We start from the raw sequence: 27,760 nt of genomic DNA, 5'->3' as shown, positions 1-27,760 counted from the left end.
AGAGGTATCGTTTTAGCTTTTCCACTTCATTGCTCTCATGAATATATATATATATAGCCAACCTGAAAGCGAAAGCTCAATACTTTTTCTCTGTTCCGATTTCAGAAAGGCCAAGGTGGTGAACTCTAAGGCGTTGATATGCTCCTCCTTGATGCAAAGGTGATAAAAACTCATTATATTCAAATTTCTTGAATAGCCAAGTTTAGATGATTTTGGTTTTGTATATTAATTTAGAAATTTTGTGTTTATATGATTTTTTTTAGGTTTACTGATTTTGTTTACCTTTGTTGATGTAAGATGATTTAGGCTTTGTTTATTGATTTAGAAATCCAGAGTTTAGGTGGTCTTGATTTTATCTTTGTTTGTTGATGTAATATGATGCAAAGGTAACTTGAATACTTACTTTGTGCTGTTAGAGACGATTAATAGATTTGATATTTGTTGTTTGTTGTAATTTGTGAACCAACCAAGATGTCATGTCATCCGGACTGGGCTTGAGTTAAAAAAAACTATTTTCAGAGCCCATTCGACCCATCTCGAAGCCCATTCCCGAGCCACTCTCTCATAAGCATAATCTCGTGTTCTAAACATCCCGTGTTTTTTTTTTTTGTCATCAACAATACAGACTCATATTGACTCTGTGAACCAAACCGGGTGATCTGCATCCATGTGAACGACGAAAGACGGCTGTTTTCTAGCACTGTGTGCTAGACTATCCGCCTTTGAATTTTGCGTCCGTGGTACATAGATTATTTCTGATCGTGTGAAACTCTCTTTCAGGGTCTTGATATCTTCCAAATAAGTTGCAAAAGCTGGCCATTCTTCTGGTTCTGAAACCATCTTCACCAATTGAGAACATCCCGTGTGTTAAATTTTTTAAAACACTCATATCTTAGAAATAGTTTAGAAAATATCTTTATATAAATATTTTTTTTCTTGAATAATATTTAATTATAATTTTTTGTACCTTTTTAACTTTTATAATAAAAATATTGTTTTCAGATAGCAATAAAATATATATAAGAATTATCTTATTTTTAAATTTTTTGATGATTTTATTATATTATTTTAGAATCAATTATTTAATATTAATATAACATAAAAAATTTATATGATTAAATAAAATTCGTTTTAAATTATATATAAAATTCATTAAGGCTATTGTTTTAATTAACACATTAACGAATCATTTAGAAATTAATAATAAATCAATAACCTGTCTAAGAGTCTAAAACCTAATAAATTATGACAAATAAGAAAAACTAACTAAATTTTAATATAAAATAGAAATTTAATATTACTAAAATAAAATTCATTTTTAGTATATATATATATAATATTAATTAAGAGTATTTTTTAAATTAATAAATTAGTGACTTAGCTAAAAATAAATAATAAATCAATGATTTAGCTAAAACCTAATAAAAACATGACAAATAAGTAAATTTACTAAAATTATGGATAATATAAAATATGATTGATTCTTTAATACAAAATTAAAATAAGAGTTTTGTTAAATAAAACATAAGTTTGCCGTATCGGTGTTACAAAAAAAATAATCATTAATAGTATCGTAGGAATTATGTCTTTCCCATTAGCGAATAAAATTGAAGCAGAGTGTTGGAGGATAGCTCAACGTATAGACGAGATTATGGAGATTGATATGGGAGTTGAGGTAACGGACACAACTGTTCCTCCGCAAAGAAACTCTCCTGCTAGACATCCTGGATAAATGAAAGAGACATATTTGGACTTGGCTTTGTGTTAATGGATGGTGAATTTCCAATGCTGTTTGGAGCAAGGGCCGATATACACGCACCAAATCACCACTGCAAGCGGAAGCTGAAGGTTTGCTATGGGCAATGCAAGTGATATTGAAGTTTGGACACAGAGAGATGGTCTTTCAATCGACTGTGAACAACTGGTTATACTCATTCAAAAGGAGGAAGGTTGGACTCGAAGTTCGACGAAATACAGGCTGTATCCAAAGAATTTTCTGAACTTTCTATTGCTCATATTCCTAGATATTTAAAATTACGTACGAATAGCCTAGCAAAAGATGTCTGATCACGCGCATCTCGATCAGCTTTTGTAAACCCTTTTGCACCAAGTTGGCTAGCCCCACAAGCTAGCATGAGGGTGCCAAAAAAGAGAATAAAGTTAAAAGTGAAACTAAATATTCCAATGAATAAATTTTTCAGAAGTCCATATTTATGTGGATGTCTATATGGGACAAACAATTCTTTTTAGACAATTATAGAATATAGTCACGAAAATCAATCCTAAAATATATAATTTAAAAAAACCATTTAAACAAACCATCAAAATTTTCAATATTATACCAAATAAGAATATAAAGACCAACTATATTATCTTCATGTATAATGTGTTGTGGTAATATTCAAAAAAATTAACTTACTTTACAGTAAGAGAAAATTAGATTTTTAATTCCAAATTTTCAGTAAAAACTAAACATTTTATAAAACTAAACAATTGACATAATAATACAAAAATATGAAAAAAAATCAAAACACTATCCGCGCGTAGTGCGGCCAAAGACCTAGTAACTGTTAAAAGGCGGACATCACAACAATAGTAAAAAGGTTTCGAGTCTTTTTGACTAACACACCATTGGATGCCCTTGGAATAATAGAATCTACAACTCAGTATCCAATGAGCCGCAAAAGGTTAATTAAATGGGATTTGACCTCGTGAAACTAAACTTGACATGACTTTGACTCTATAAAAAAATAACATCATAGTTTGTCGATCATAATCAGAATAAGAATGGCTGATGAAGAGAACAAGAAGAGCATCGTTGTTGCAAGCGACGATGAGTGCCCATGTGATGACACAGAAGCAGCAGACCAGGAGACAGAACTGAGTTCGATACTAGATAAACTTAGTTTAGAACCTAAGAAAGAGAAGCAGAAGAAGAAACTATTGGTCTTAAGTCTGAGTGGTCTACTTCTTCATAGAGTTCATCAGAGAACTAACCGCAAAACTCCCAAGAACCGATCTCCTGATGCTTCTTGTGGCCCAAACCTAGGTAACTTATTTTTATTAATTTCCAATTTTATTATTTTTAATCTATTAATTATATTTGTTTTGTTTAGTGTATAAGAGGCCATTTGCTGAAGAGTTCATGAAGTTTATTCTCGAGAGATTTGAAGTTGGGATTTGGTCATCTGCTTGCGAGTTAGTCTCTCTTCATTTCTCCATCTCTTAAAATTCAAATTAATTTTCATTTTAATATGTTTGATTCCTTATGGTTTTTGTCTTATAGGAAAAATGTTGATATAGTTCTAAACATTGTTCTTGAAAATCTTCAAGATAATCTTCTTTTTGTGTGGGTAAGACTCTTATGATATTTGTGTTTTGAACAAAAAAAAAGAAGACTTATGATATATCTGTGAGTATGTGTTCATATTTAAGCATTTGTTGATATACTCTTTTGCTATAGGACCAAGAAGAGTGTACTGACAGTGGAAGTGCGACATTACATAACAGTGATAAACCTATGTTTTTCAAGGATCTCTCTAAAGTGTTTAAGTACTTCAAAGGCTTCTCTGCTTCAAACACTATCTTCATCGATGATGAACCATACAAAGCTCTTCTTAATCCTGTAAATATACTTTCGATGTAATGTTATTTACTAGTTTAGTTTTTGCTCCTTGCTTGATCTTTATGTGAATGCATGCAGGACAATACAGGTGTGTTCCCAGTGAGCTACGATCCTACAGACAAGAACGATGACTTTCTTGGTATATGATCGTTTTTAAAAAGAACTTTACGTTTACATCTCTTATCCTTTTTCGTTATGATTGGTTTGGTTTGATCGTGCTAGATCCAGAAGGAGAGTTCTGTTCTTACTTGGATGATATCGCAAGTTCACCGGATGTTCAAGATTACGTTAAGGAGCATTCTTTTGGCCAGCCCATGCATGATTGATTCTTCTCATCCGGACTGGTCTTTCTACAGCAAAGTCATAAAGGAATATTACCTTGCATATGTCTGTTAGTCTAGTTTTATTAATATTTACTCTGTCCTTTAGCTTACTATTGAGTATTGAACACATTTCTAGTAAAAATGTTGAACTTGAACACATTCTGTTTTTGTTATCAATTATTTAATCATCTCGAATGTTTTGTTTAAGTTTTAGTAGAGTTAATGATTTTCTGAGATCAAGCGAAAATGAGTTTTAGTCCACTGGATTATAACAAAGTGATGATGAAGGCTAAAAACAAATATTTTTACACATAGAAATGTTCAAAAGATAAAGGAGTATAGTCATTATCTTCCCATTCTCGCGTTTCATCAGGCTAAGTCCTTCAACGCTTGTCTTTACTCCTCTTGCATGAGGTTTTGTTTTAAAACCTATTGGTGTCTTTGTTGCTTTCCGTTATTTGGTTCCCAAGCCTTTTGTCTTGGAAAACTTCATGTTGATTTTTCATAATCAATGACAAAAAAAAAACACTGAAAATATAAATAAAACCACATAATGTCTTGTTTTGCATTTTGCTAGCATCAATGGAGGCTTATACTCTCCAAATAAACGTTTGTAATACCTATACCCACTCTAAAGAACAAGTGCGCCCGTGGCCTAATGGATAAGGCGTTTGACTTCTAATCAAACGATTGTGGGTTCGAGTCCCACCGGGCGTGTTATTATTTTCATTTTGTTTTCTCCTTCTCACCATCCTGCACACATGCACACTTTCTCTCAATCGCTATGGCTCTTCAGCATCACGGTCAAGATTTTAGCAACATTTTGTCGTGTTGGTTCTTGATTATCAGATTTTGCCAGCTTCTTGAATCTTTGAGGAATGCTGTTTCAGAACAATTCTTGAAAGCTTGCATGAGTAGTGTTATTAGTTTAATTAGTGGTCCCTCTCAGCTTTGATTGATGGTTACCGTAATGTTTTGAACTTGAAAACATAAAAGAACCGAAGTTTTAAAAAAAAAACATAAAAGAACCGGTGTTTGCTTTTGCATCTGTCAAAGTTTCGATGCTGTTTTTTTATTCCTCTCGGCTTTGGCAGGTTCCATGTTGTAGCAAACCACAGCAGATTTGGTGTATAGTAGACGGGATGGTGGAAGAAGGAGATGTACATCAACACTTTTTGCATATACGATATATACTTGGAAGGTAGAAACTGTTTGTCATCTTGATTTGGTTCGTGAATTAGGTTATAGTAAATAGCATTGTAAATTAGATCGAGTTTGTTGTTTTTACTTCATACTCCGTTTGGTTCAAGATTCAAGGTGTTTCTAATCCAAGAAAGTGATGTGAAATAAATCATTATTCAACACTCTCATTTGTCCTACATAACATGATACTGAAAGGACACAACTAAGGAGATACAAAATGTAATGGGTAATATGCCTAAATAAATACTACTAGTACAAGTTGTGAGAAGCTTGAAAACTGAAATAGATTGGGTTTGACTTGTCTAACCTGAAAGACTACACGGGTCTTGTACTCTTGTTCAATGGCAAGGACCATTTCTTTTCTCTGAAAGGGACCATTAGTATTAATTGTTACACAACGTGTATTCTTGTTACTCGAATGTTATTATCCTATTGAATGCTTGTTTTGATTATTTTTCACCATGGATATTGGAGAATGGAGACAATGACAATTTCGACTTAAATTACCAAAAAGGTAATAATGGCAAAAGGAAGGAAAGTCAGACTATGTCTTCACCGGTTTGGCACTTGGCAGTCTCAAGTACATGTTAAAAGAAACTTACAGATTTCACAATGTTCTCTTCTATTTAGCAAGTATATATATATTTCAAAAACCATTGACCGTTGGTTTTGGTTTTTAACGAACATGGAGTTTTTTTTTTTTTGATCAAAAACGAACATGGAGTTTTATCGGTGTAACTAGCAGAGAAAGTCGAGCTACAAAGAAATGAAATGTGCTTCTGCTTTAGACTAAAATCTTCACCTATGACACAGAGACACACACGCGCATTACTCTTTCTCTCTCTATTGAGCTTCCGTTCTATATAGCTATAGGGTTTACATTTATCATTATGGTTTTTACCATTTACTCACTCTATTTATTACCTTTTTCTAGCTCAATTAATTAGATCGTGACCAAGTTCTCCAATCCCAAAGGAACTGCAACATATTGAATCCAATAGATTTTTTTTTTTGAAAAAATCTTTTTACATTAATAATTCAATAGCTTAGCTCGCCTCATCTATGTAATCAGCCGTGTTACTCTTTTGTTCAATATAATTTTTTTGGTAAAATTGTTCAATATAATATATAACTACTTGTGTAAAAATTAAAAAAAGATTAACAATTCAATAGGGTTTACCATTTCATGAATCTACATTTGTTTTTATTTAAGCCTTTATACACCCCAAATCCATATGGAATTCAATGTTGGATTGACATTATAGTTTCATGTCTTTAAATTCTGATTTTGTCCGGATAAGCTAATAAAGAATTAAGTTTTCACATTTGACAATGCCATATAGTGTTAGTGGTTTGTTTTAGTGCTTTAATTTCTAGCTTGATCCAACAATATAAACTCTCGTAACGATCATGATAACTGTTAATATAGTGGTAAGACCATCTCTTCCTCTATTCTCCTTTTCTCTAATAGAAGAACTCTAAAACAGAAATATGTTTCTCACCGATGTATAAATACAATTACGTACTACGTACCTTCCAGTTGTTGTTGTTGTTGTTGTACCTTCCAGTTGTGAAATTTGAAAATTATCCCATACTTACTTAACATATTCATAGAATTATAATATTATTTAAACTATATTTATTATATAAAGGTACATTATACAAAAATAATAAAACAAAGTAGACATTATATATTATGTAAACAAAAAAATTATGTCTCTATTTTGTATAAAGCATTTATATTTCTCAACTAAGTATTTATTTTAGTTATAGTTATTAAAAGCTAAAAGCTTAAAGACTATTATAAAATAAAATAAAAACTATGAATCTATAATAGATGAATAATATTTGCTTTTAAATACATAACAATATCAATTTAAATTTTAGGAGAGAAAAATAAACATGAATTCAAATACATTCTTTTATTGTAGCATTTAGAATCAAAAATATCAATGGGTCGAAGATGCTATAAGAAAATTGTTTGCTTTCGGCATTTGGCGATTTAACCACAAACCTACGAGTTTGGTTCTAGTTTGTCATCGTATAATTCGTTCAAAGAACGTTAAACTGCTGAAATTATTTCTCTGATCTAGTAAAAACTCTTTTCAGCATGAATATCGATGAGCTCCCTAATAATACTGCAAGGGCTGGGAAAATAAGTCATGACCTTTTCTATCAAAAACATCTTAGTCTTCTGATCTAGTCTTTCAAGAGGTGCGCATAGGTTCAGATAAGCTACATTTATCTATATGAATACGGGAAATAGAGAGCGAGAGAGTATTAAAATGCCATCTACTTCCTCTAGCTTTGAAAAAAAAGATATATCAATATTGAGTCTACAGAACAATAATCTCATGAGTCATGAGCATAATTTAGTTACATATATTGCATGTTCAAAAGTTCTCGGCCTGTTTTCAAATCAAGCGCCTAAGTATTTATCAAAGGGCCATTTATACCAATCAACAACTTGAGTTTTTCAAGCTGGACCAGCTCGACAACATTCCAGTCGCTCACAAAGATTAATTAGTTTAATAAAGACATTTGAAAATAAAAACACGTTGCATCAGTTTCTAATTTAACACCAGATCAGATATTTCAACATTACACAAAACTCGTAGATCGATGATACTATTTTCACAACCTAGTGAACTGTGCTCCGAATTTCTGTCAGTAATAGAATTGGACCTTTCTCAGCTCTGATCTTTCTGTTTTGAGTAGTAGCACTCCTGCAGCTTCACAGTGTTAAATAAAAGACTATAGGGGGCCACTTACACAAATACATATAAAGAGATGAAACTGGGAGGCTATGTATATTGATTGAGAGTAGGAGTTTGAATTGGTATTTGTCAGGTCCGATTTAGAGATTGATTAAGGTAGAGAGAGTGATAGACATGTGTTCAAAAGTAGAATCTGGACCATTCTCTTTTCATCTATTTTCCCTCTATATGAAACTGTTCCTTTTCTCAACTCACTTACTTCTTTAATTTTTCATATACTAATATTCACATTAACTATTTTGTCGACATTATATCGACACTAACTATTGATCACCAATTACTTATTTACAATTTTTTGGTCAACTTATTTACAGATTTATAAAATACTCACTTTTTTCTACTTTTTAAAAGGCTTTGAATACTCACTTTTTCTATGTGATTTACCATACACGTATATGAAACACAAGTGTTAGTTTTTGTTTGTAATCCAAACACATTCTTATAAACGTCGCCAAAACTGAAGGTTATAAAATATAGAGTTTTAATTTGATAGAGTTTTAACTTAATTAAAGTCATCGATTCAATCCAATAATACCCCTTTAGCTTCTTTTTTTTCTGAACACCAATACCCCTTTAGCTATTATCTTAAAATCTGCAATTGTTTCAGTACGATTCAGTTGGCATATTTTTTTCTCATGTTTTGTTAGGGAAGAGACATGCACACGCAGAGAAACACATTTTTAGCATCTTTTGTGAAAGATATCATGTGAAAATTCTAACAACATGTAGCTTACCAAAAAAAAAAAAACTTTTATATCATTATTGAAATAATTAATAGATATATTAACACATATTAAAACCTTTTGATTTTAGGCATAACTTTTAGTTTTTTTTTTACCGTCTACTAACCAATGTAATATACATGCGATTTTATCACCCAAAATGTCAATCAAATATTGCGATTTTGGTTTCTTAATTTTTCATTAAATTTAAAATATTTAGAATTACTCGTTGGCCCATAAAATATATCCAAAAAACTGTTTTATCACCCAAAATGTCAATCAAATATTGATAACTATATATGTTGTATGGCTCTGTCATCTACACTAACACTAACCACACTTTTGTTTCCTAACATGTACTTACTGCCATTAGTTGAATCCTATGTTTTTTTGTGTGTTAAAGCCTAAATGGAGAAAGTAGGAAACCATTCATTACTTAGCATATTTGATCTATCTCTTTACTTAACATTCAACACTCAACAGTCAACACTCAACAGTGACTCAATTAACTACAAGAGGTTAAAATCAGAAGACCTAGGGGGCTTTTCAACAATATTTACTTACGCAAATACATGTAGTAACATGTCCATAAATATACACAACCTACACTCCAAGTTCCAGATCAAACCATAAGTTACTCATTTCTTTGCTTGGCTAAAACGTTGTCTCTTGGAACACATTGTTGTATGCAGAAATAGGCAAAAGAAAAAAAAAAGGAAAATGGAAGAAGACAATATGGAATGCTGGACCAGCCCCTTCATCAATGGCCAATCTTCTTCCAACTTCATCTATCCTTTCCATAGCTTTAACAATGTTTCAGGTAAAGAAACTAATGTGTGTGCTTGGTACTTAATTCATGAACTCAATGTGCAATAGTTATCACTATCTTAACCATATAGAAAGCTATAGTACACTCCGGAATCAAATCCAAGAAAACAAATATTTTGTTTTCTTCAGGTACAATTTTGGAGACACAAGGAGGTCGACCTCTTCATGAACATTACTATGCAGCCCCTCCAGCAATGGTGGAGAGCAGTTATGGAGAAGCAAGCAACACCAACAATGGATATGAAACGAAGAAGAAGAAGATGACTAACGAGCAGCTGAAGTTACTAGAGATAAGTTTCCAAGAGGAGATGAAGCTTGACCCGGACAGGAAGATGAAGCTGTCCAAAGAACTCGGGCTGCAACCTAGACAGATTGCGGTTTGGTTCCAGAACAGGAAAGCCAGGTGGAAGAACAAACAACTCGAGCATCTCTACAAATCATTAAGGCAAGAGTTTGATGTTATATGTCAAGAAAAGAAGTTGCTACAAGAAGAGGTACGTTATTAGTTTATCTTATTATCTCAAGTGGCATTTACTTGACTTACTTTTTTCACTTGTTTAAACAGCTTATGCAACTGAAGGCGATGATAAGAGAGAATGGTGCAAGCAACAACAAGCAGCAAACGTGGGGAAATGCTTTATCAGCTCAGTTCCAACTCAACTAGATCTCAATAGAATCCATAATTGTTGCTTTGGTACGATGTCAGATCCTGTTTTAATTAAAGTTGCTTTCAAGAAAATAGTGTTTTATGTTCGTTCACACGCAAGACATTGCTATTGAAGAACATTAAAGCAATAGACAAGCCATGGACTGATCAGCAATGTCTTCCACATAGTTAAGATTCAAATAAAATGGGATAAGTAAACAAACAAAAAAAATTCATAATCTGCATAAAAATCTTTTTTGAGTACAATATATCAGATAGGGGTGCAAGACTATAATAAAAACTTGTAACAAAACAAAAGTCAGAAACAATTAAAAAAAAGATAAGAGCAGAGAGATGAATGAGGGCTAATCTATTCAACGTCTGCCACCACCACCACCCAATTTAGCAGCCTTGGGTGCAGCAGTCTTGGGGATATTGGCCTTGATTTTTTGTTGCTTGGAAGCAAACTCGGCCTTCTTTGCCTTCTTCTCGTCCTTGGTCTTCTTGATTCTCTCCTTAATGTCACTGCAACAATCATCAAAAACTCAATTTGAATCAAATCACACTTTACAGTATTCAAAAGATTGATACAGCTTCCAAAGAAAACTAACCGTAGGGCAGCTTCTCTGGCTGCATCACGAACTTCAGGCTTCTCTGCTCGCTTCTTCTGAATGACTTCCAAAGTAGCACCAACGATGGACCTTGAGTAAGGCTTCTTGGTTGCACGTCTCCTCTTCTTCACAGCCTCTTGAGCAGCATCCTATAAGATGCAAAAAATTAGTATCAATTACACAGAACTAAAACTATATTTAAAAAAAAAGAATCAAGAATAAGAGTTTGGTGTAACCTTCTTGTGCTGTTTACGGTACATAGTGGTCCATGCAAGCTTGGAAGGCTTCAACTTATTGTGAAAATAATGCTTACATTTAGAGTTGATGAACAAAAACACCTGAGATGAAATCATGAGGATAATAATCAATATAAAGACACATTGAGCAAAACAGATGAAGTAAGAAAATAACCTGAGAGTCAGATCTGATGAATCTGATACCCCTGCCTGGGTAAATCTTGTGGCCACTGAATCGGCAAAGCTCAGTCCTAAAACGTCACAAAAAAAAACATAATCAAAGAGCTTAGGAATGTCAATTTAACATGTCTCAATAAAAATCAAACAAAAAAACAGAACACACATAAAGCTATTTCATTTTGACAAATGTCCGAAGTAATACTATGTCATGAAATCACATTGGATCATAAGGGCAATGAGTGCAAACAAAGAGACACGACTAGGTCTAGTTATTACCGAACACTAACCATGTCACGTACAGAAAAAAGTCAACTTGCAGACCATTTTGACCATACACTAGCAGAATAATTAAACGAAAACTATCACTGAAGCAGAGATCATTAACAACAATGTAAGCATCATGAGCTGAGCAGTACGAAAAAACATAGAGAGAGAGATGAGAATGATTACTTGAGAACCATGGCTCCGCCGCCGGCTGAAACTTTTTTTTTACACTGGAAGCCCTAAAAGTCTAGGTTTTAAGATAAACGATTTGTATTTAAGCAGATGAGTTTGTCTGAACCCTAGTTTTTTTAATGGGCTTCTTAGACCAATTTTAGCCCATATTATAAGGTCTTTAGTACGGTCAAGCCCACTTAAGAACATTTGCTGGCCTCCTGGATCCAAAATTCGATTTAAAAAAGATTAAGAACCCCTAAATGAGTATGTGGGATAATGATGCTCTAAGAGCATCTCCAACGTAAAACACCATTTTTTTCTCCAAAATAGAGTAAAAGTGAATATGGAGTAAAATTGCTCTAATCCTACTCCATTTCCCACTCTATAATGGAGTGATGAACAAACAAAAAATAGATTACTCCATAAACTTCATTATGAAGTGAGATATGAGGTTGGGTTGGAGCATTCTTTACTCTATAATCACTTTTACTCCATTTTAGAGAAAAAAATGGAGTAGGGATGGAGATGCCCTAATACAATGTGAATGTGGTATGCAAGTGAGACTAAACCAAAATACAATAACCAAAGTAAACCACAATTAACCAGAGATTTATATGGTATCTATTTTCTAAATTCTAATACACGATATTTCAAAAGAAGTGGATAAGAAGATAACAACATATCTCAAGTTTGTGTTCAAACTTGATCCCATCAACTAGATTTTGACCGGCGCTTTTTTTTTTCAATTGACAAATATTAAATAAATATTATATTTTAATATATTTATGTTTTATTTTATAAAAGACTTAAAGATTTTATCTTTATTTATCGTATTTCATTTTAAATGGCTATTTATATTTTACAATTTTAATTTTATTTTTTTAATGAATTAAGTTGATATAACTCTGATAAATTAATTTCATTATGTGGTTAATATTTTTTAAAAAAAACTTATATACTTTTAATAAAGATTTATACTTTTCAATGAAAAAATTTAATTTTTTTATGAATGCTTAAATTATATTAAGAAAAGAAAAAAATAATAATTAAGAATAGTTGAAAAAAAATATTTGAATTTGGACTCAATGGCCTAAAGAAAAAAAAAAGTGAGAATTGGATATGATTTCTTAATCGGTCCAAATGGCCCAAGAGAAATCTGATGTGGGCTGGATAAAAAAAAACGACCCAATATAGATGTGTTATTAATATTACTTGATTGCCCTTAATAAAACATACAATATTAGTAAAGAAAAGAGTAGACTAAGGTAAAAAGGACAATAAGATCCGGTTTTAATAGTATAGATGTTTTTATATCAACTTTAAAACTATCCCAGCTATAATAGATACTGAACAACTAGCAACTCAATTATTTCTCCAGTACTAATCGGTAGTATTAATTAGGTTTTAACAAGAAGAAAAAAGTAGGCATCCTACATTTTGTCTAATAGAATCAAATTCTTAAGAGGGTTGGTTGGGCCAGGGATGAGGGATCTCAATTCCATTATTTTCTTGTTTTTTGAAATAGACGTTTAACTACGAACTACTAGCTCGCAATATCACAACAGTAGACTTAAATTAGGAAAAGAAAATCAAAGATCAACATAATATAATATCCATGTGGTGTTTGGACCAAAAGAGTATGCATCATCAATCTACTGCAAAATCTCTCTGATTCGTGTGGTAGTTGGCCAAAAAAAAATGCTGGAACCACAACAATTATTGTGGCCGTACTCTGGATATGCAAAGTGCAGAGATTTCTTCAGCCAAAACGTTTGAAATCACACAGAAATCATGTGGTGAGGATGAGATTTGTTTTAAAATGTCTTTTTCTCAGTCAACTGTGTGAAGATGATGCCAAACATCAAGTGTCAACAACCTTACCAAGAGTCCAAATCTGTTGCCTTCTCCGATTGGGAAACAACCAAATCATGTTCTGTTTTCTTGCTCTACTTTCATTGCACATGTGAGACTTGAGAGCCTTTTTGTCTTTCTGGCAAGCATCCAAATATGCAATAATACAACGTTTGGTAGAAAAAAAAAGAAAATGTTAACACTTTCAAGTTTGATAAATAATCTTTTATTTTTCTGAAGATGGTCTAACTGATGCATTGGCCAAGAACAGAGAACACAAATGACTTGGGTTACAAGCAAACCCCACTCAACAGTACAATCTAATTTCATAACTTAAAACAATGATAATGTTGGACAACCGAAATTATCCAATAAATCAAAAGAAAACACTTTAAATTTTTTTGTTCAAATATTCTTCAAACAAATTGAGGATGATTCACTGACTGCTGCAGAATCCTAAGAATCCCATGAACTCATGGTTATGTATCATCTTAATGCTATTCTCTATCCCAATCACTCCCATTGTGAGAGCACTGGCACATATGACTCCTGAGAGGACAAAGACGATGATGGAAGCTCTTCTGAGGATGGCAACGAGCTTTCTTATAAAGAACTGTCCCCAAAAACCGGCAAGGATCGATACCGACATCAAGTACAATGCTGCAAATGTAAAAAGAAACCCATCAGTTTCCTTTGTTTTTCCCTTATTCTAAACGTTTTCCTCATGTTTGTGTGATTATAAAGAGATCTTACCGTATGGGATTGGGAACCTCTTGAGGAGATAGAACTCAACTACTGATAAGGACGACGAAAACATCATCACAAATGTAGCTGTCGCGCTAGCAACCTGTGGAATGACTCCAATCTCAAGAAGCAACGGACCGAGAACAAACCCACCACCGGAACCAAGGAGACCACCTACAACTCCTCCAACGAGTCCACATAGAGCACAGAAGATAAGACTCAAAGGAGTCCACTCTATTGTAGCCTCACAGATTGATTCAGTGTTTCCACTTCTTAGCCTCTTCTTGTTCTCTCTATACAATCTCACTGCTTCAAACCCATACACCCCCAAAGCCACAGGGAACTAAAAAAAAAAAAACCGAAAACATGGTTCAAAAAATTTGGAGATCTAGCTAAATGCCTGAGGATAAAGGTGTAACGACTTGATTCGATATTTAAGCGTAAGTAGCACGCTGTTCTCGAGAGAGTATGAGACGGGTGTTACAAAAAGGAACATAATATGTTACCTGTAAGATGAAAAGCACCCAATAGATTGTGCTGCAAACCTTGATTTCATTCTGTTGTGTTACAATCCAGAGAGAGTTAGACTAATCAGAACTCATCAACATCAATATTGAATAACCAAAAAGCTAAAACAAGAAGGAGATGACTTGCCTTGATAACTTGGATGAGCAAGAAAGCAGACCACAGAGTGACTAAAAGCAGAAGCCGTTTCCACTTGAGGTTAGACCTTATTATTTCCTGTAAGCAAAACAAAAAAAAACGTGATTAGTTCTTGAATCTTTTATACTAGTCTTGAAGCAACATTAAGTAGCTAATATCATGCTTACCAGTTCTGACTTCTCTTCTCTTGGATAAAGAGGCTCATACTCTGTGTCTATCAAAACTGCACAAAAAAGAAAGTTAGAGATAATGTGTTGTAATCAGAATCATAAGTGTGAGGCTTTACTTACGTTCTCCCCTGGAGTTAACCGTGGAGCCTTGGTGCTGTTTGGCTATTTCATTCTGTTTTAAACACACATAAACACAGTCAGTGATCATCCCACATAGAAACAAGAAAACGAGACCTATAATACCTTCAACAAAGTCTCCTCCTTCCACATCTCAATCCCTTTAAAAAAAGATCTCGAAGAAGTACCAACGAATAGAATGATGATGAGAACGGTGATGAGCCAGTAAGGGAATACAACACTCAGAGAAACACCAACAGTGATTCCCAGAAGAAGCATAGGTTGAAAGAGGAGCGCAAGATCATAGTCCAAGATCGGTACTTCCTTTGTCGGATGACGTACTCTCACATTGTACCAAACCGATGACGCTGATGCCCCCATTATCATACCTTTATCACACACACACACATGACACAACATCAACATTAACTAAACCTATTATTAATGATATATCATTATAATCTCTTACATTAACAAATGTAACATTATCATTTAATAAAAACTCTCTCTTACATTTAGAGATCGCAGCTGCAGATTTTGTATCGAACCCTAGAATGAGAGTGAGCATAGGAACGAATATTCCACCGCCTCCAACGCCACCAACGGTCCCACACGCAGATCCTAGAAACCCTATGAGAGTAGCCACCACAAGCCTCCAGCTAAACTTCAAATCCTACTTTTTCACAAAAAGTCAAAAAGTTATTATAGATTCTTCTTCTATGCTTTTTTGAGTGTACCGTACGTAACAAAACAGAACACGTTCCCGTTTATTGTAATAAACAACACGTATCTGTTTTATTCAAAATGGGTTAGCTGTTATGGTCCTCACAACGTCATTAAAATTTAATAACACGACGAATATTCAGATGTTGAGAAGATAAAAAAAAGGATGAAAACTTTATTTACCGGCCAGACTTTCTCGGTGGCAGAGAGCGGAGAGGAGGAGGAGGAGAGATGAGGATTAGGGTTTGTATCTCCGACGTAAGAAACCGAGAATACGGCGACGGAGAAACCCACGAGGAGGTATACGAGGAACCCTCCGGTGCCTCTTTTCAACGACAATCCCATCTTTAAACCCTAGATAACCGTCAAACTCGTTGTGTTCTGTCGGAAAACGCTAAATGAAAATGAAAATTTGGAGAGAAAAATGATTTTTTGGTGGTTTTGTATCTGGTGGTGGTGAAGCAGAGGAGAAGCGGCTTATAAAAGGCAGAGTATGAGAGGTTAAGACGAGAGATAGAGAGAGTTTTATAATCAACTATGCTCTTGCGTATGTTGTAGCGATACTATCTTTTGTATAAGCCTTACACGTGGAAGGTTGTATGTGGTTTTTTCGAAATTTGGTTTTGATTCTCTATTTAATTTTTTTGACGATGTAATCTTGCCTTGTTTTTATCCATACATATATTTCAAAGAAGTCGACAAAATAAATAAGATAAGTTCAAAGAATAACAAATATATAGAAAGTAATTTTAGAGAAAATAGGAAAAAAATATACGAATAATTATAAACAATGTATCAAAACAAAGAAGATTTTCTTCCTTTTTTGTTTACTCAAAAATACTTTAATGTCTATTTGACCTAGAATGTTTTTCCTTAAACATTAGGATGGTACAATCCGAAAATTAGTCCAGACTCTGTTAATCTTGAAAAAAAAGTATATTAATTTTGATGTTGTAAAATTTTAGGCCACATGCTTCTCTTGTTCTAAACCATACAAACAATTCTCTTTCATGGGATAAATAAAAAATATTCAATGCATTTATAACCGAGAATTTGATAAGTGATCAACCAAACACCAGTCTATAAATCTATTAAATTGTTTTTCTCTAACATTTTCATCCATTGTATGTATAGAATAAAACTATAAATCCAGTATACAACTGGACTTTTTTACAACTGGAATTTATAAAAACAAAGAAACCAATGAAATGAATGTTACCGGCTTGATGTATATGCATGCTCCATAAGCAGATAGAAAAGAAACAAAACAGACGTCAGTGACTGGTGATTGATCAACAAGATCAAGGGCTAATCAAAACCATGTGGCCGTGCCCACCTTCAGCAACAGGACAACCGTACCTTCATTGGCTCCACATATGTCTTTTTATGTAACACAATAATCAAAATGAATCAAGTGGTGGCAAATCGTCGGATCCAAAACAAAGATCTCATCTCGTCGTCAATATACCTCAAATCCCACAAATCTGTTAATAAGTAGTTTTGGACGTTCATAAATTCAAATGCACCGACTACTTTTGGTGCATATAGATCTGAAGTTGTTATTATACTACTGTTGTGGATTATAACTAACATACACATGAAACATTCTTTCCACGACAATATCCTGTACCAAAAAAAGCCTTTACTATTGTTAAATCTAGTATAGACGAGACAGATGTCACTGAGTAGTGGCGTGTTGTGATCTTATGTCCGGTTACGGTATCAAGAAATCTGTAACCCAAACTTTAAGGCAACCATTTGTTTGGTTAAGCTAAAAATAGAAAGACTATGTCGTAATTGTTGACTCGAGTTGTTCAACATGACAGCTAATCCTCTTAAAAGTCGTAACGAAAGATTCACTTCCATATCAGCAAACTATATTTGCTACATCATATCCATCCAAAACAAAGGCCCTAAAAGTATATTTTTAAAGGCCCGACACAGGCCCAAAAGCTGTTATTCCGAAACTAATAATCCATCCGTCCAACGTCGTTGAATGTTTGACCGGTCATCTGATCCGAAGCCTTCAGGGTAGCCGCCACCTTACCAGGTTTTGTATCTTCAACTTCGATTTCGTTGAATGTCGGACTGGTCATCCGATCAGACGCCTTCAGAGTAGCCGCTACCTTGCCAGGTTTTGTATCTTCAACTGTGACCTCAACCACCGTCCTCCCCGTGCTTCCACGATCACGTGTTTCCTCTACAATGTCTGACGGCATAGTCAGTTTGCTCTTTATAGCCTCTGTCACATTCCCTATTGCACCAAATATAGTCCCCTTCGCTTCATTTCCCCTATGACGTCAAAGATACAAACAATAAATTAACGTCAAAACATCAAATGAATGTCTCTTCCGTATACTATATTTACCTAACCGAATCTGAATCTTTTGTTTCGTGGGCTCTTTCAGCTGCTGAGTCAGCAGTCTCCTTGGTCTTTTGAGACCCCTCTCGTGCTTTGTCTTTTGCTAAAATGTAAATATCATATAATGAAAAGAAGATTTTACAAGAAAGATCTTATGTTTGAGCCATCTTGGCAAAAAAGAGAAAAACAAGATGGATCATTGAGATTGCAACCTACAAAAAATCTTATCTCAGCCACATCAACATGAGTGAATGAAAATGCTTACTACTTCTTCTTCTTGCTGATATAATGTTCCTCAAGTCCTTGTCAATGGCATAAAAGACAGATTCAGGAGAGATCGAAATCTGGTTATGCATTAGGTTATTTCTTTGTTTCCAATCTCATCTCCTCCATCTTTCGTCTAGCTTCTTCTTTGAGTTCTTTACCTTCCAATCTCATCTCCTCCATCTTTCGTCTAGCTTCTTCTCCAGCCTCCACCATTTTTTCCTAAAAGGGAAATAGTCCATCTTAACATGAAAAAACACAATGTAACGTCCCAAAAAAATCATTACCTTGGCACTATCTTTGGTCTCTACAGCTTTTTGTTTGGTTTCCTCTGTCTTCCCAGACAAGAAACCCATAGCTCTCTTCGCCGTATCAACTGCACTATCTTTAAACTCTCCAAGCTTACTCACTCCAGCATCTTTTCCTTCAGCCGCCTTCTCCACCGTGTAGTCCTTATACTCTCCGGCCTTGTCAGCCGTATAGTTGGCTGTCTCCTTGGCCTTCTCTGCCGTCTTATCCCTAGCTTCTACAGCCTTATCCACTGTGTAGACTTTGTATTCGCCCATTTTATCCACCGTCTTGTCCTTGGCTTCCTTCGCCTTATCAACCGTATAGTTTTTATACTCGCCCATCTTCTCTGCCGTCTTATCTTTAGCCTCTCTTGCCTTCTCGGCCGTATGATCCGCCGTGTCTTTTGCCTTCTCAAGGGTTGCATCTTTGGCTCCAGCCGCTTTTTCTGAGGCTATTTGAGCTCCTTCTCTGGTCGACTCGGCGACGTCATGGCTTTTCCCGACAACAGCATCTCTCGCATGCTCATATGTTCCTTGGACGGCCCTGAACACTGATCCTATCACTCCTGGCCTCTCCTGCTCTGGTGGATGTTCAACTGTTCTCTCCGTTACCTTATACATCGTGACGTTATCGCAATGGTGTTTGTTAATGTCATGCAAGTCTTCAGCTGCTAGCCTCGCTGCAACTTCGGCTCTTTCCGTCTTTTGTTGTTTCTCCGACGCCATTACTTGAGAATTAGTAAAACTAGAGTTACGGGTTTGTGATATTTTCAAGGAAAAAAGTTTCTCAGCTACACGAAGTTTACTCTAATATGGTGGAAACCATTCAATTTATGAGAACGTATCAACAACTACACGATGTTTATGTTAATACATGCCACATATATGAAGTAAATGATTATATGATGCCAACATCACAATCAGGTTTAATTGATTTTATGTTAAGTTAATGGGGTCAATACGTAATTTATCAGAAAATCAAATTAAAACCAAAAATCAAACCCAATCTAAGGAATGAACCGACCCACCTAACCAGTTACCCGACCAAACATAAATCTAATTAGGGTTCGTCGTTTTGGTTTTGCTGCTCGAACAATAAAGGTACACTAGCCACTATAGGATTGAGATTATTACATTACAAGAAAGAGAATCACAGAAGTCGTGGACGTATAATCGGCGGCTACATGTGGTTAGAGTTTTCAATACAAATCGCTCAAAAACTCGTTATCTACATGAAAATCAAAATTTTCTCAGTCAAAAGCTTAAAATCATATATATTAGGTTATGGTTTATTGTAATCAAGTAAACTACATTAAACAACACATATAAACTGTGAAAATTGTGAAGAAAAAAACAAAAGAAGGACATAAATTAAGGTTTCGCGAACAGAGGATAAGAGGAAGATGAGGATAGCATTGTCATTTTATATTTATTAAAAATAAAATATTGAATTGAACAAATTACCACCATTGTCACTTGAACTCGCGACCTGGGCAACATTACGAAGGGAACCAACCACTTGACCACGACATATAATTAGTAAATGCTTAACATAATATATACCTATATTCTACGAAACCATTTTCTCTATCGTCATCTTCACATTTGTCTTCTGTAAAATTATTGTCTTTGTTGACGAGAAGAATCTGTGAAGTGCCTGCCCAAATCTTTTTAGTCTCATCTAATCTCAAGTTTAAAATCGATTTTCTGCAAATACATATATATGTTCTCAATTTTCTCTTGTTGAGATCTACACATAAACTCACACATGAACACTTATATAAAGAAAATTCTGAACCCATTTCTGTTTTGCTTCAGATAGCCTCACATGTAAGCTACAAACTATTGTACCAATTTTTGTCAAAGCTTCCGAAAACAATTTCTCGTCAGTAATTTCCGAGGACTTCCCAACAAAGAGGACCGTCGGAATGCGATGCTCTTTCTTGTAGTGTAATGTTATATAATCTCAATCTTGTAGTGTACTTTTAACGTTCGAGCAGAAAAACAAAATCGACGAACCCTAATTAGATTTAGGTTTGGTCGGGTAATTAGTTAGGTTGGGTCGGGTTATTTCTTAGGTTGGGTTCGATTTTTGGTTTTAATTTGATTTTTTGATAAATTACATATCGACCCCATTAACTTAATATAAAATCAATTGAATCCGATTGTGATGTTAGCACCATATAATTATTTATTTCGTATATGTGGTATGTATTAACATAAACGTCGTGTAGTTGTTGACATATTTTCATATATTGGATGATTTTCACCATATTATAGTAAACTGTGTAGCTGGGAAACTTTTTTCTTATTTTCAAGTGCTTTGTGATTTTTGTTTGAATCTTTTGTTACTAGTTTCATCAGTTAAGGTGCTTTTGTTGCTTCTTATAGTAAATGGTCTGTTTCTGTGGAGGCTCCACGTGGTAGATTAGCAGTATGAGCTGCCAAATTAAAAGTAGCCTTTCCTGCGACACGTATCTTGAGTACCTCATTTTATTCTATCTTGATGTACCTCGACACGTGTACCTTTCATGCATAGATCTTTAGTCTTCATGGTCTTAAGTCATTGATGGTCGGTTGACTCGGTTGTATAATAAGATACTTTTGGTTGCTCGAGGAATTAATAGTAGAGCTGAACGTTGCTGTGGAGGTATTTAACTTGATGAGATTTAAAATTACTAACCAGGATAACTGTAGCTTAATCAAAGGTTGATGTAAACCGTGGTTGAGTAAAAAGACTTTTAGAACTACTCTAAAAACAATATCTAGTTGAGGAAACGACGAGATAGTTGCATTTGCTTTAACGCAGTTAAAAAGATGAATTGCCTGCTAGTAGTCCAAATGATCCAGCAAGGTCGAACGCAAGTAATTGCTTTTCTGTTAACTAATTCACATTTGTTCACCTACAACTTTATAAGATATTTTTTGACCCATGTTTTAACTTGATTCAGGCTAGCATCTCATTTCTCTTTGCCACAGGTTCCGATCTACACATATTTTTTACTTGATTCAGGTTAGCATGTTATTGACAGAGACTACGCTCTATATTGAAGATTTAAATTTATCACGTTAACATTTTTAGTTAACAAGCTAATCACATTAGTCGTGTTCGCATATTATAGTGTTATATTAATTACATAAAGCAATCACGTTAAAAAGTGCTCTAATGTGTGAACGTCTCTATATTTAAATATAAATGCCACTCCTTTTTCTTATTTCTCCGACAACATCACGACGCGTAATTGATCTCAACTCTTCTAAATCAGTCACGTTTTGCATATGATCTTGTTAGTTATGATATGCTTAATCATTTATACTCAAATTAAATAGAAACTAACCGTGAATTAGCCACATCAAACTTTAGTTTTGAGGTATATGATCAACTTTATATACTTCTTGGTTTTGATTTTAGTTAACCTTAACAAGATAATACTTCTTGGTTTTTAAATGGAATTTGTTTTTACTGGTTATTTTATTTTGATTTGGTTTTTCAAACACTACACATTTAAATAAGAAAATAATTTTTGACATAAAAGAAAAGAAAACAGCACATGCATGCACACATAACTGTATTACATGCAGATCTAGGTAGGTTCCTACGTGCGAGGGAGTAGAAACGTGCGTCTTGTAAGTGGAGAATCCGATGCCCAAGCGAGTAAAGCAAGCAATGGTCAAAAAGCAACCAATCTCAATTACTTAAAGAAAACCAATGAAAAGGAAACAAAAGGCACACCCCAAAGGAAACGAATAATCTTACAAGACATGTCTCCTCCACAACCAAAAGTATATGTAGTAAAGTTAATAATAAAAGAAAGACCGTTTCTCATATAAAAACCATTATGATCTGATCAAAGCCTTACAAGATCCATCAATCAATTATCTACTCTGAGCTTCGATCATATAATCAAAAGAAGGAAACATTATTAGTGAGAAAGAAAGCTCTTGGAATATAAACATATAATAACAGATGGATGGTTCAGGTCCAAGAGAAGGAGGAGGAGGAGTTATGAAGCCTGTGATTCTGAAAGTTGGTGTTGCTCTTGTACTATCAGCAACTGGCTTGATCTTGGCCAGGTTCGTGTCTCGAAAAGAAGATAACGAGGTGACTTCTTCCGCAAGCAATCCAGAGTCAACTTCATCATCTAGCAGAAGAAACGATGGAGAAGAAGAAGAAGAACATACAGAGAGCCTGGGTGATCAACAACAGCAAGAGATTCTAGGGTTGAGATCCAGACTCGAGGAGCTTCAAAGGAAGGAATACGAGATGGAGTTGCGTTTCGAACGTTATAGTAATATGAAGGAACAAGAAGTCATGCTTATGGAGCATAAAAGCATGTTGAGCCTTGAGAAAGCTCAGTTAGATTTCTACCGTAGAGAACTTTCGGCGATGGAGGAAGAACACAAGAGGGGCCAAAATTTGGTGATTGTGTTTCTCAAACTGGTGGGAGAAATCAAAGAGTTGAGATCAGAGAATTGGTTTCTTGAGGAGCAAGCAAAGAAGCTTAGGAGAGGAGGGAAGCAGTTATACCGTCTTGTAAACGAGAAGAGCAGGAGAAGCATTGCCGTGGAGAAAGAGCTATTGAAGTGTGTTGATGAATTGGAGATGAAGAACAGCATTGTGAAGGAGCTTGAAGGTGAAGTGAAAGATCTAAAAGCTAGGGTTGATGTGTTGCAAGAGGAGAAGAAAGAAGTGTCCTTGAAGTCAGTGGAGGTAAGTATTGATTTTGAAAAGTGTGGTCAGGCGCTTTATAGAATATTATTGTTTGGTAGGGCGAACATACCGATTTTTTTGAATGTTTATGCTGATTCTTTTTTAAAAAATGGTTTGAAAAAAAATCATTTTGTTTAGATCCAATTTTTTGAACGTTTATGCCGATTCTTTTGAAAAGATTGATTTGAGAAAATAATTTTGTTCATATCCGATTTACTGACTAAATAGGCGCCTAGCCGCCGCCTAAACCGACTACTAGAGCACTATCCAAATCTAATGATTGGCTTTTTTCTTGCTTTTGTGAAGATGGTGAGTGAAGAAGATTATAGAAGGGTGTTAGAAGAGTGTGAGGATTTGAAGAAGGATGTTGCTAATGGAGTGAAGGAAGTGATTAACCTGAGATGGAGCAATGCTTGTTTGAGGCACAAGGTGATGAGAAATGAAACCAGTCATGAGGAAGTAGCATTTTCTCCAAATAGAAACTTGCAAGAGTACTTGGAAATGGAGGAACAAGCAGAGGCTCTTCCATTGACAGTAGTAGCTGATCATGAGCATCATGAAGAGAATAACCATCATGATGATGATGATCATCATGAGCATCATACCGAAACTTCGAGGAGGAAGAGGCTGATGAAGAAGCTAAAGAGATGGGTTGAAGGAAATGAGAAGGGAAGATCAACAAAGCAAGAGGAAAGATGTTTTGGAAGACACTCTTTGAAGGTGGAGCCTGAGGATGAACAAATGTTTCACTCAAGAAGATCTTGTTCTAGTGTGTAAATGAAACAGTCTCTTGCTTAACAAGAATAGCTTTCAGTGTCATGAAAATTGATTTATGCAATGTATCCAAGAACTGAAATAAAAAGCCTATATATTAAATATGAAAATAAAACAAACCAAGGTTTTACAGAAGTAAGACTTCTAAAGGCCACAAGTAGAGCTATCTACAATTAAAAAGACATCTACTTAACTACAGCAGAGAAGATGTGCGAATGGCCAAAAGAATCAGCATGACCTACTCTAAAACAAAACATGAAACTCTATAGATTTAAGTCAAGGAGAAGAAAGTACAAAGAAGAAGAGCCAGTAAGATGCTAGAGAACAACTTCAAAACCATGTCCTTTCTTGAGATCATCAAGCATGGTTGCCCTGAGTTTACTATATCCTTTCCTGAAGTTACCGATACATTCACAGACATCGAACCTGTTCAAACAAATCAAGTTTATGAAGTTTAGATGACTATTCTTGGCTAAATGATATGACTGTGACAAAGATTTTTACTTACAATCATAGTTTGCCCATCCAATCCGTTGCCGAGCAAGATCATACACAAACACTTTATCTTTAAGGACAAGATCTACAAAAACAAAACAGGATTTATGTAAACGCACTGTTGGGAAACAAGCCAATCATCAATAACTTAAAGCTCAATGCCTGACCTCCTAAAATGTTTTGTTCTTCAAGAGCTTGGGAAAATCCAATGCACCACATCGACGAACCATCCTGATAGATAGAAGAGACTAAGTTAATAGATTACATATAGAAGCAGAAAGGTTTCAGTGCTACTAGTAGAAGAGCTTACATAGAAACCATAATGAAATAAGTAGTCCTGAGGTCTCAACATCATTGATGCACCACCAGCAAAATTGAGACTAACCGGAGGAAACATATCATTAATGCTGCAACAACACACACCAAAACCATGAGAACTCTCTCTTAGCTTAGAAGTTACAGAGAAGAATGCATACCTAGTCGAGACCAAATAGCACTGCTCTCCATTAGACATGATCGGTGTCACCAACTGAGACACGCTGCTTGATATCTGCAGATGATAAAAGTACAACAACCATCATTGATTTGAAAGAAATATTCTCATAATCACCAGATAAGTCACAAAACTTACAGCACTGAGAAAGGGATCATAAGCCTCTTTCACCAGATACGTCAAAGTGGTTCCCGTGTCAACAATAGTACCACGTGTGTTCGAAGTCTCAAACGCCACCGCATCGATAGGCAGCATCTCTCCGTTAACGCTAATGCTCAGGAGATTTAAGTTATAGTGAGGCCTGTAGATGAAAACACACATTCTTATCAGCTTGTGACAGCATAATACAATGAAACTAAATGGGTTGGTGAGAGCTTACTGTGATGGGACGAGAGGACTGTAAACCATCCCTGGTACCAATATCTCGCCAAGGACAAAGACACCACCTCCACTACCATCCCCTTTCAAGCAATGAGAGAACACAGGAGGCGTAATCCCTCGTGAAGACAGCTGAGAGACAACAGATAACTTCCCCTTGCCAAAACCAAAGATCCCATCCACCGCTTTGTCTGACTTCGTCAAGTCTCCAGACTGGTATGTACTACACCTGTTTGAGAAACAAAGCTTAACACACTCTCATTCAAACACTTTGATAAGAAAAGAAAAAGATCCCTCACCCGAAGACAATGGGAGCAGATGAGTTAGCAACCAAAGACTCTCCCAAAACAGCATCAAAATGGAACGTATCAGTCATGTAGTAACCAGAAGTCCCACTTCCATCACCATAACGAAACGAGTAACCACACTGGTTACTATTCTCGGAGCACTGCGCAGCTGTTGTCTGAAAAGCCGAAGAACAAACCGGATCCGAACAAGTGAGGGAGGAGGCAGTCAAGGAGCCAGGAGCGTCAAAGAAATGAAGCTCAATCTGAAAAAACAAAAATCAAAGACAAAAGATAAAGCCCATTTGATCCCATTCCCACACAAGAAAGTGTAAAACTAACTAACTAACTTACTCCAAGTCCACTAGAGCGAGGACAGTTAGAGCAAGAGCCGCAAGTAACCCACAAGATGTCACTTCCAGTATCAATCTGAACATTGAACTCTGTAGGAGGAGAACCCAGTTTCACCTTTGTGAAATAAAGCCTAACAAATAAAACATTATTTATATATATCACATTTAATAGAGAGAGAGAGAGAGTGCATAATGTTTTGACATTTACATAGTCGTCTTGGAGCTGCAACACACAAAAGAAAACGATTCTTCTTTTAAATCAAATCAAAGTGGACTGCTTTCTAAAAAAGGAAACTCCTTTGATTACCCGATGAGGAAAGGATCGGAGGAGCCTTGGACTGGGAAGTTCACGACGCCGCCGATTGAGCTCTGGCGACCGCCTTTGCTTAGTAAGATTCGCGCGTGGCGGACACTGTCGCGGGCTCTGAGCTCGTTCAGGTCAACTGGCTCGTCTAAGGGGAAAGCCCTTTGTAAAGGGAGAATCTTTAACGGCGAGGCGAAGGTAGTGATCGCCGCCGCGAAGGCCACCGCAACTGCTAACAACATCGGTGTTAAGGAGTGAGAGATAGGCATTCAAGTAGCTTGTTGGGGTTCTGGTTGTGTTCTCGATACGAGACAAAAGTTACTAATCGCGACAACTTTGCTCGATTCTTCGCATCGAGAGTCGGAGGGAGAGACAAGAAAACAAGAACTGTCAGAGAGAGAGAGAGAGAAAGTAAGAAAGAGAAAGAGAGAGAGACGTTCTTAAAAATGTTTTAGCGGAGATTGATGAGGGACTTAAAAGAGAAATCTATATAAATCCGAAATTACCGGTTTAGTTTCGGTTTGGTTCGGTTTTGGATCTTCTTTAACAATTTTTATAAATTAACGATGGGTAAGATGGGTTCCTTACATAACTAAATATAACTTTCGTATTTCATTCATCTTCTTTCTCTTTTACATAATTTTATTATCAGTCTTCAGAAATTTAGAAGAAAGTGATTAGAGCAATATAGAAACCGGGAAACAAGTTTAAATTAACGGATGTTGGTAAAAGAGCATGTGATTCGGACCAACTGAGATTCTTTGTCTCTTCTTCTTTCTTTTATAACAAGATAAAAACTTTCTTATACGCCAATCTTGGACAATCTTTTGACCATGAGGAAGTATAAAGATTGTTCCCAAAATTGGTAGAAGTAAAAAAGACATTTGATCTGAGCAAGGGTTAGGTTCACTGAGTCTTACTAAATTAGTCATAAGAAGCTTCTACACGACATGGTCCATTAGTAATGAACCATTTTTCTTTCGTTAGATGGTTTAATATTCTATTTTAAACCATGATTCTAAACAACCGTTTGTGTAACAAATTGGAGCAATGAATAAACAAATAAGAGTAAATGGTAGGTAATTCACAACAACATAAAATGAATATAGTTAAAACTTAAATATTAAAAATTGACTTGCAGGTGAGTCTCGCGTCTTTAGTCTTTGATTCAAAATGGCACGTCAACGAACCATAC

At 35.2% G+C, this 27,760-nt stretch overlaps 6 protein-coding genes, 1 non-coding gene and 1 pseudogene across 9 annotated transcripts; 4 read left to right on the top strand and 4 right to left on the bottom strand.

The window, feature by feature from the left end:
* Positions 1-1,336: 1,336 nt before the first annotated feature.
* LOC103867273 lies at positions 1,337-4,136 on the top strand (annotated as a pseudogene).
* A 456-nt stretch (positions 4,137-4,592) lies between these two features.
* On the top strand, positions 4,593-4,665 carry TRNAR-UCU. The gene has a single exon. It is a non-coding gene; the product is annotated as a tRNA-Arg (tRNA).
* A 4,285-nt stretch (positions 4,666-8,950) lies between these two features.
* LOC103867270 (homeobox-leucine zipper protein ATHB-22) lies at positions 8,951-10,463 on the top strand. The gene is made up of 3 exons (XM_009145324.3): positions 8,951-9,470; positions 9,608-9,972; positions 10,044-10,463. The coding sequence occupies exons 1-3, from the start codon at positions 9,371-9,373 to the stop codon at positions 10,140-10,142; spliced, it is 564 nt and encodes a 187-aa protein (XP_009143572.1). The 5' UTR covers positions 8,951-9,370; the 3' UTR covers positions 10,143-10,463.
* Positions 10,336-11,764, bottom strand: LOC103867272 (60S ribosomal protein L24-1). Its single transcript, XM_009145325.3, has 5 exons — positions 11,602-11,764; positions 11,147-11,222; positions 10,972-11,073; positions 10,736-10,884; positions 10,336-10,649 (listed from the first exon to the last, which is right to left on the bottom strand). Exons 1-5 carry the CDS (start codon positions 11,610-11,612, stop codon positions 10,499-10,501), a joined length of 489 nt encoding a protein of 162 aa, XP_009143573.1. The 5' UTR covers positions 11,613-11,764; the 3' UTR covers positions 10,336-10,498.
* Positions 11,765-13,642: 1,878 nt separating this feature from the next.
* On the bottom strand, positions 13,643-16,373 carry LOC103867269 (sulfite exporter TauE/SafE family protein 4). 2 transcript variants are annotated; one of them, XM_009145322.3, is made up of 9 exons: positions 16,041-16,373; positions 15,648-15,807; positions 15,261-15,523; positions 15,138-15,189; positions 15,015-15,070; positions 14,839-14,925; positions 14,691-14,741; positions 14,194-14,527; positions 13,643-14,100 (listed from the first exon to the last, which is right to left on the bottom strand). In XM_009145322.3, the coding sequence occupies exons 1-9, from the start codon at positions 16,200-16,202 to the stop codon at positions 13,877-13,879; spliced, it is 1,389 nt and encodes a 462-aa protein (XP_009143570.1). In that variant the 5' UTR covers positions 16,203-16,373; the 3' UTR covers positions 13,643-13,876. The 2 variants fall into 2 exon arrangements, with proteins under 2 accessions (XP_009143570.1, XP_009143571.1); XM_009145323.3 differs by having other exon boundaries at positions 13,651-14,100; positions 15,648-15,810; positions 16,041-16,283.
* Positions 16,374-16,607: 234 nt separating this feature from the next.
* On the bottom strand, positions 16,608-22,219 carry LOC103867268 (late embryogenesis abundant protein ECP63). The gene is made up of 3 exons (XM_033291049.1): positions 18,771-22,219; positions 18,617-18,705; positions 16,608-18,315 (listed from the first exon to the last, which is right to left on the bottom strand). The coding sequence occupies exons 1-3, from the start codon at positions 19,497-19,499 to the stop codon at positions 18,222-18,224; spliced, it is 912 nt and encodes a 303-aa protein (XP_033146940.1). The 5' UTR covers positions 19,500-22,219; the 3' UTR covers positions 16,608-18,221.
* Positions 22,220-22,491: 272 nt separating this feature from the next.
* Positions 22,492-24,393, top strand: LOC103867266 (protein CHUP1, chloroplastic). The gene is made up of 2 exons (XM_009145318.3): positions 22,492-23,484; positions 23,791-24,393. The coding sequence occupies exons 1-2, from the start codon at positions 22,741-22,743 to the stop codon at positions 24,259-24,261; spliced, it is 1,215 nt and encodes a 404-aa protein (XP_009143566.1). The 5' UTR covers positions 22,492-22,740; the 3' UTR covers positions 24,262-24,393.
* LOC103867267 (aspartic proteinase-like protein 2) lies at positions 24,336-27,634 on the bottom strand. 2 transcript variants are annotated; one of them, XM_009145319.3, is made up of 11 exons: positions 26,569-27,634; positions 26,470-26,484; positions 26,263-26,392; positions 25,924-26,174; positions 25,626-25,853; positions 25,385-25,547; positions 25,230-25,303; positions 25,064-25,160; positions 24,921-24,984; positions 24,767-24,838; positions 24,336-24,684 (listed from the first exon to the last, which is right to left on the bottom strand). In XM_009145319.3, the coding sequence occupies exons 1-11, from the start codon at positions 26,832-26,834 to the stop codon at positions 24,530-24,532; spliced, it is 1,515 nt and encodes a 504-aa protein (XP_009143567.1). In that variant the 5' UTR covers positions 26,835-27,634; the 3' UTR covers positions 24,336-24,529. The 2 variants fall into 2 exon arrangements, with proteins under 2 accessions (XP_009143567.1, XP_009143568.1); XM_009145320.3 differs by lacking the exon at positions 26,470-26,484.
* Positions 27,635-27,760: the final 126 nt, after the last annotated feature.

This window comes from Brassica rapa, chromosome A05, assembly GCF_000309985.2.
Source record: "Brassica rapa cultivar Chiifu-401-42 chromosome A05, CAAS_Brap_v3.01, whole genome shotgun sequence".
NCBI lineage: Eukaryota > Viridiplantae > Streptophyta > Magnoliopsida > Brassicales > Brassicaceae > Brassica > Brassica rapa.
The sequence above is the reverse complement of the archived record's forward strand: the minus strand, read 5'-3'. Positions and strand labels throughout refer to the sequence as shown.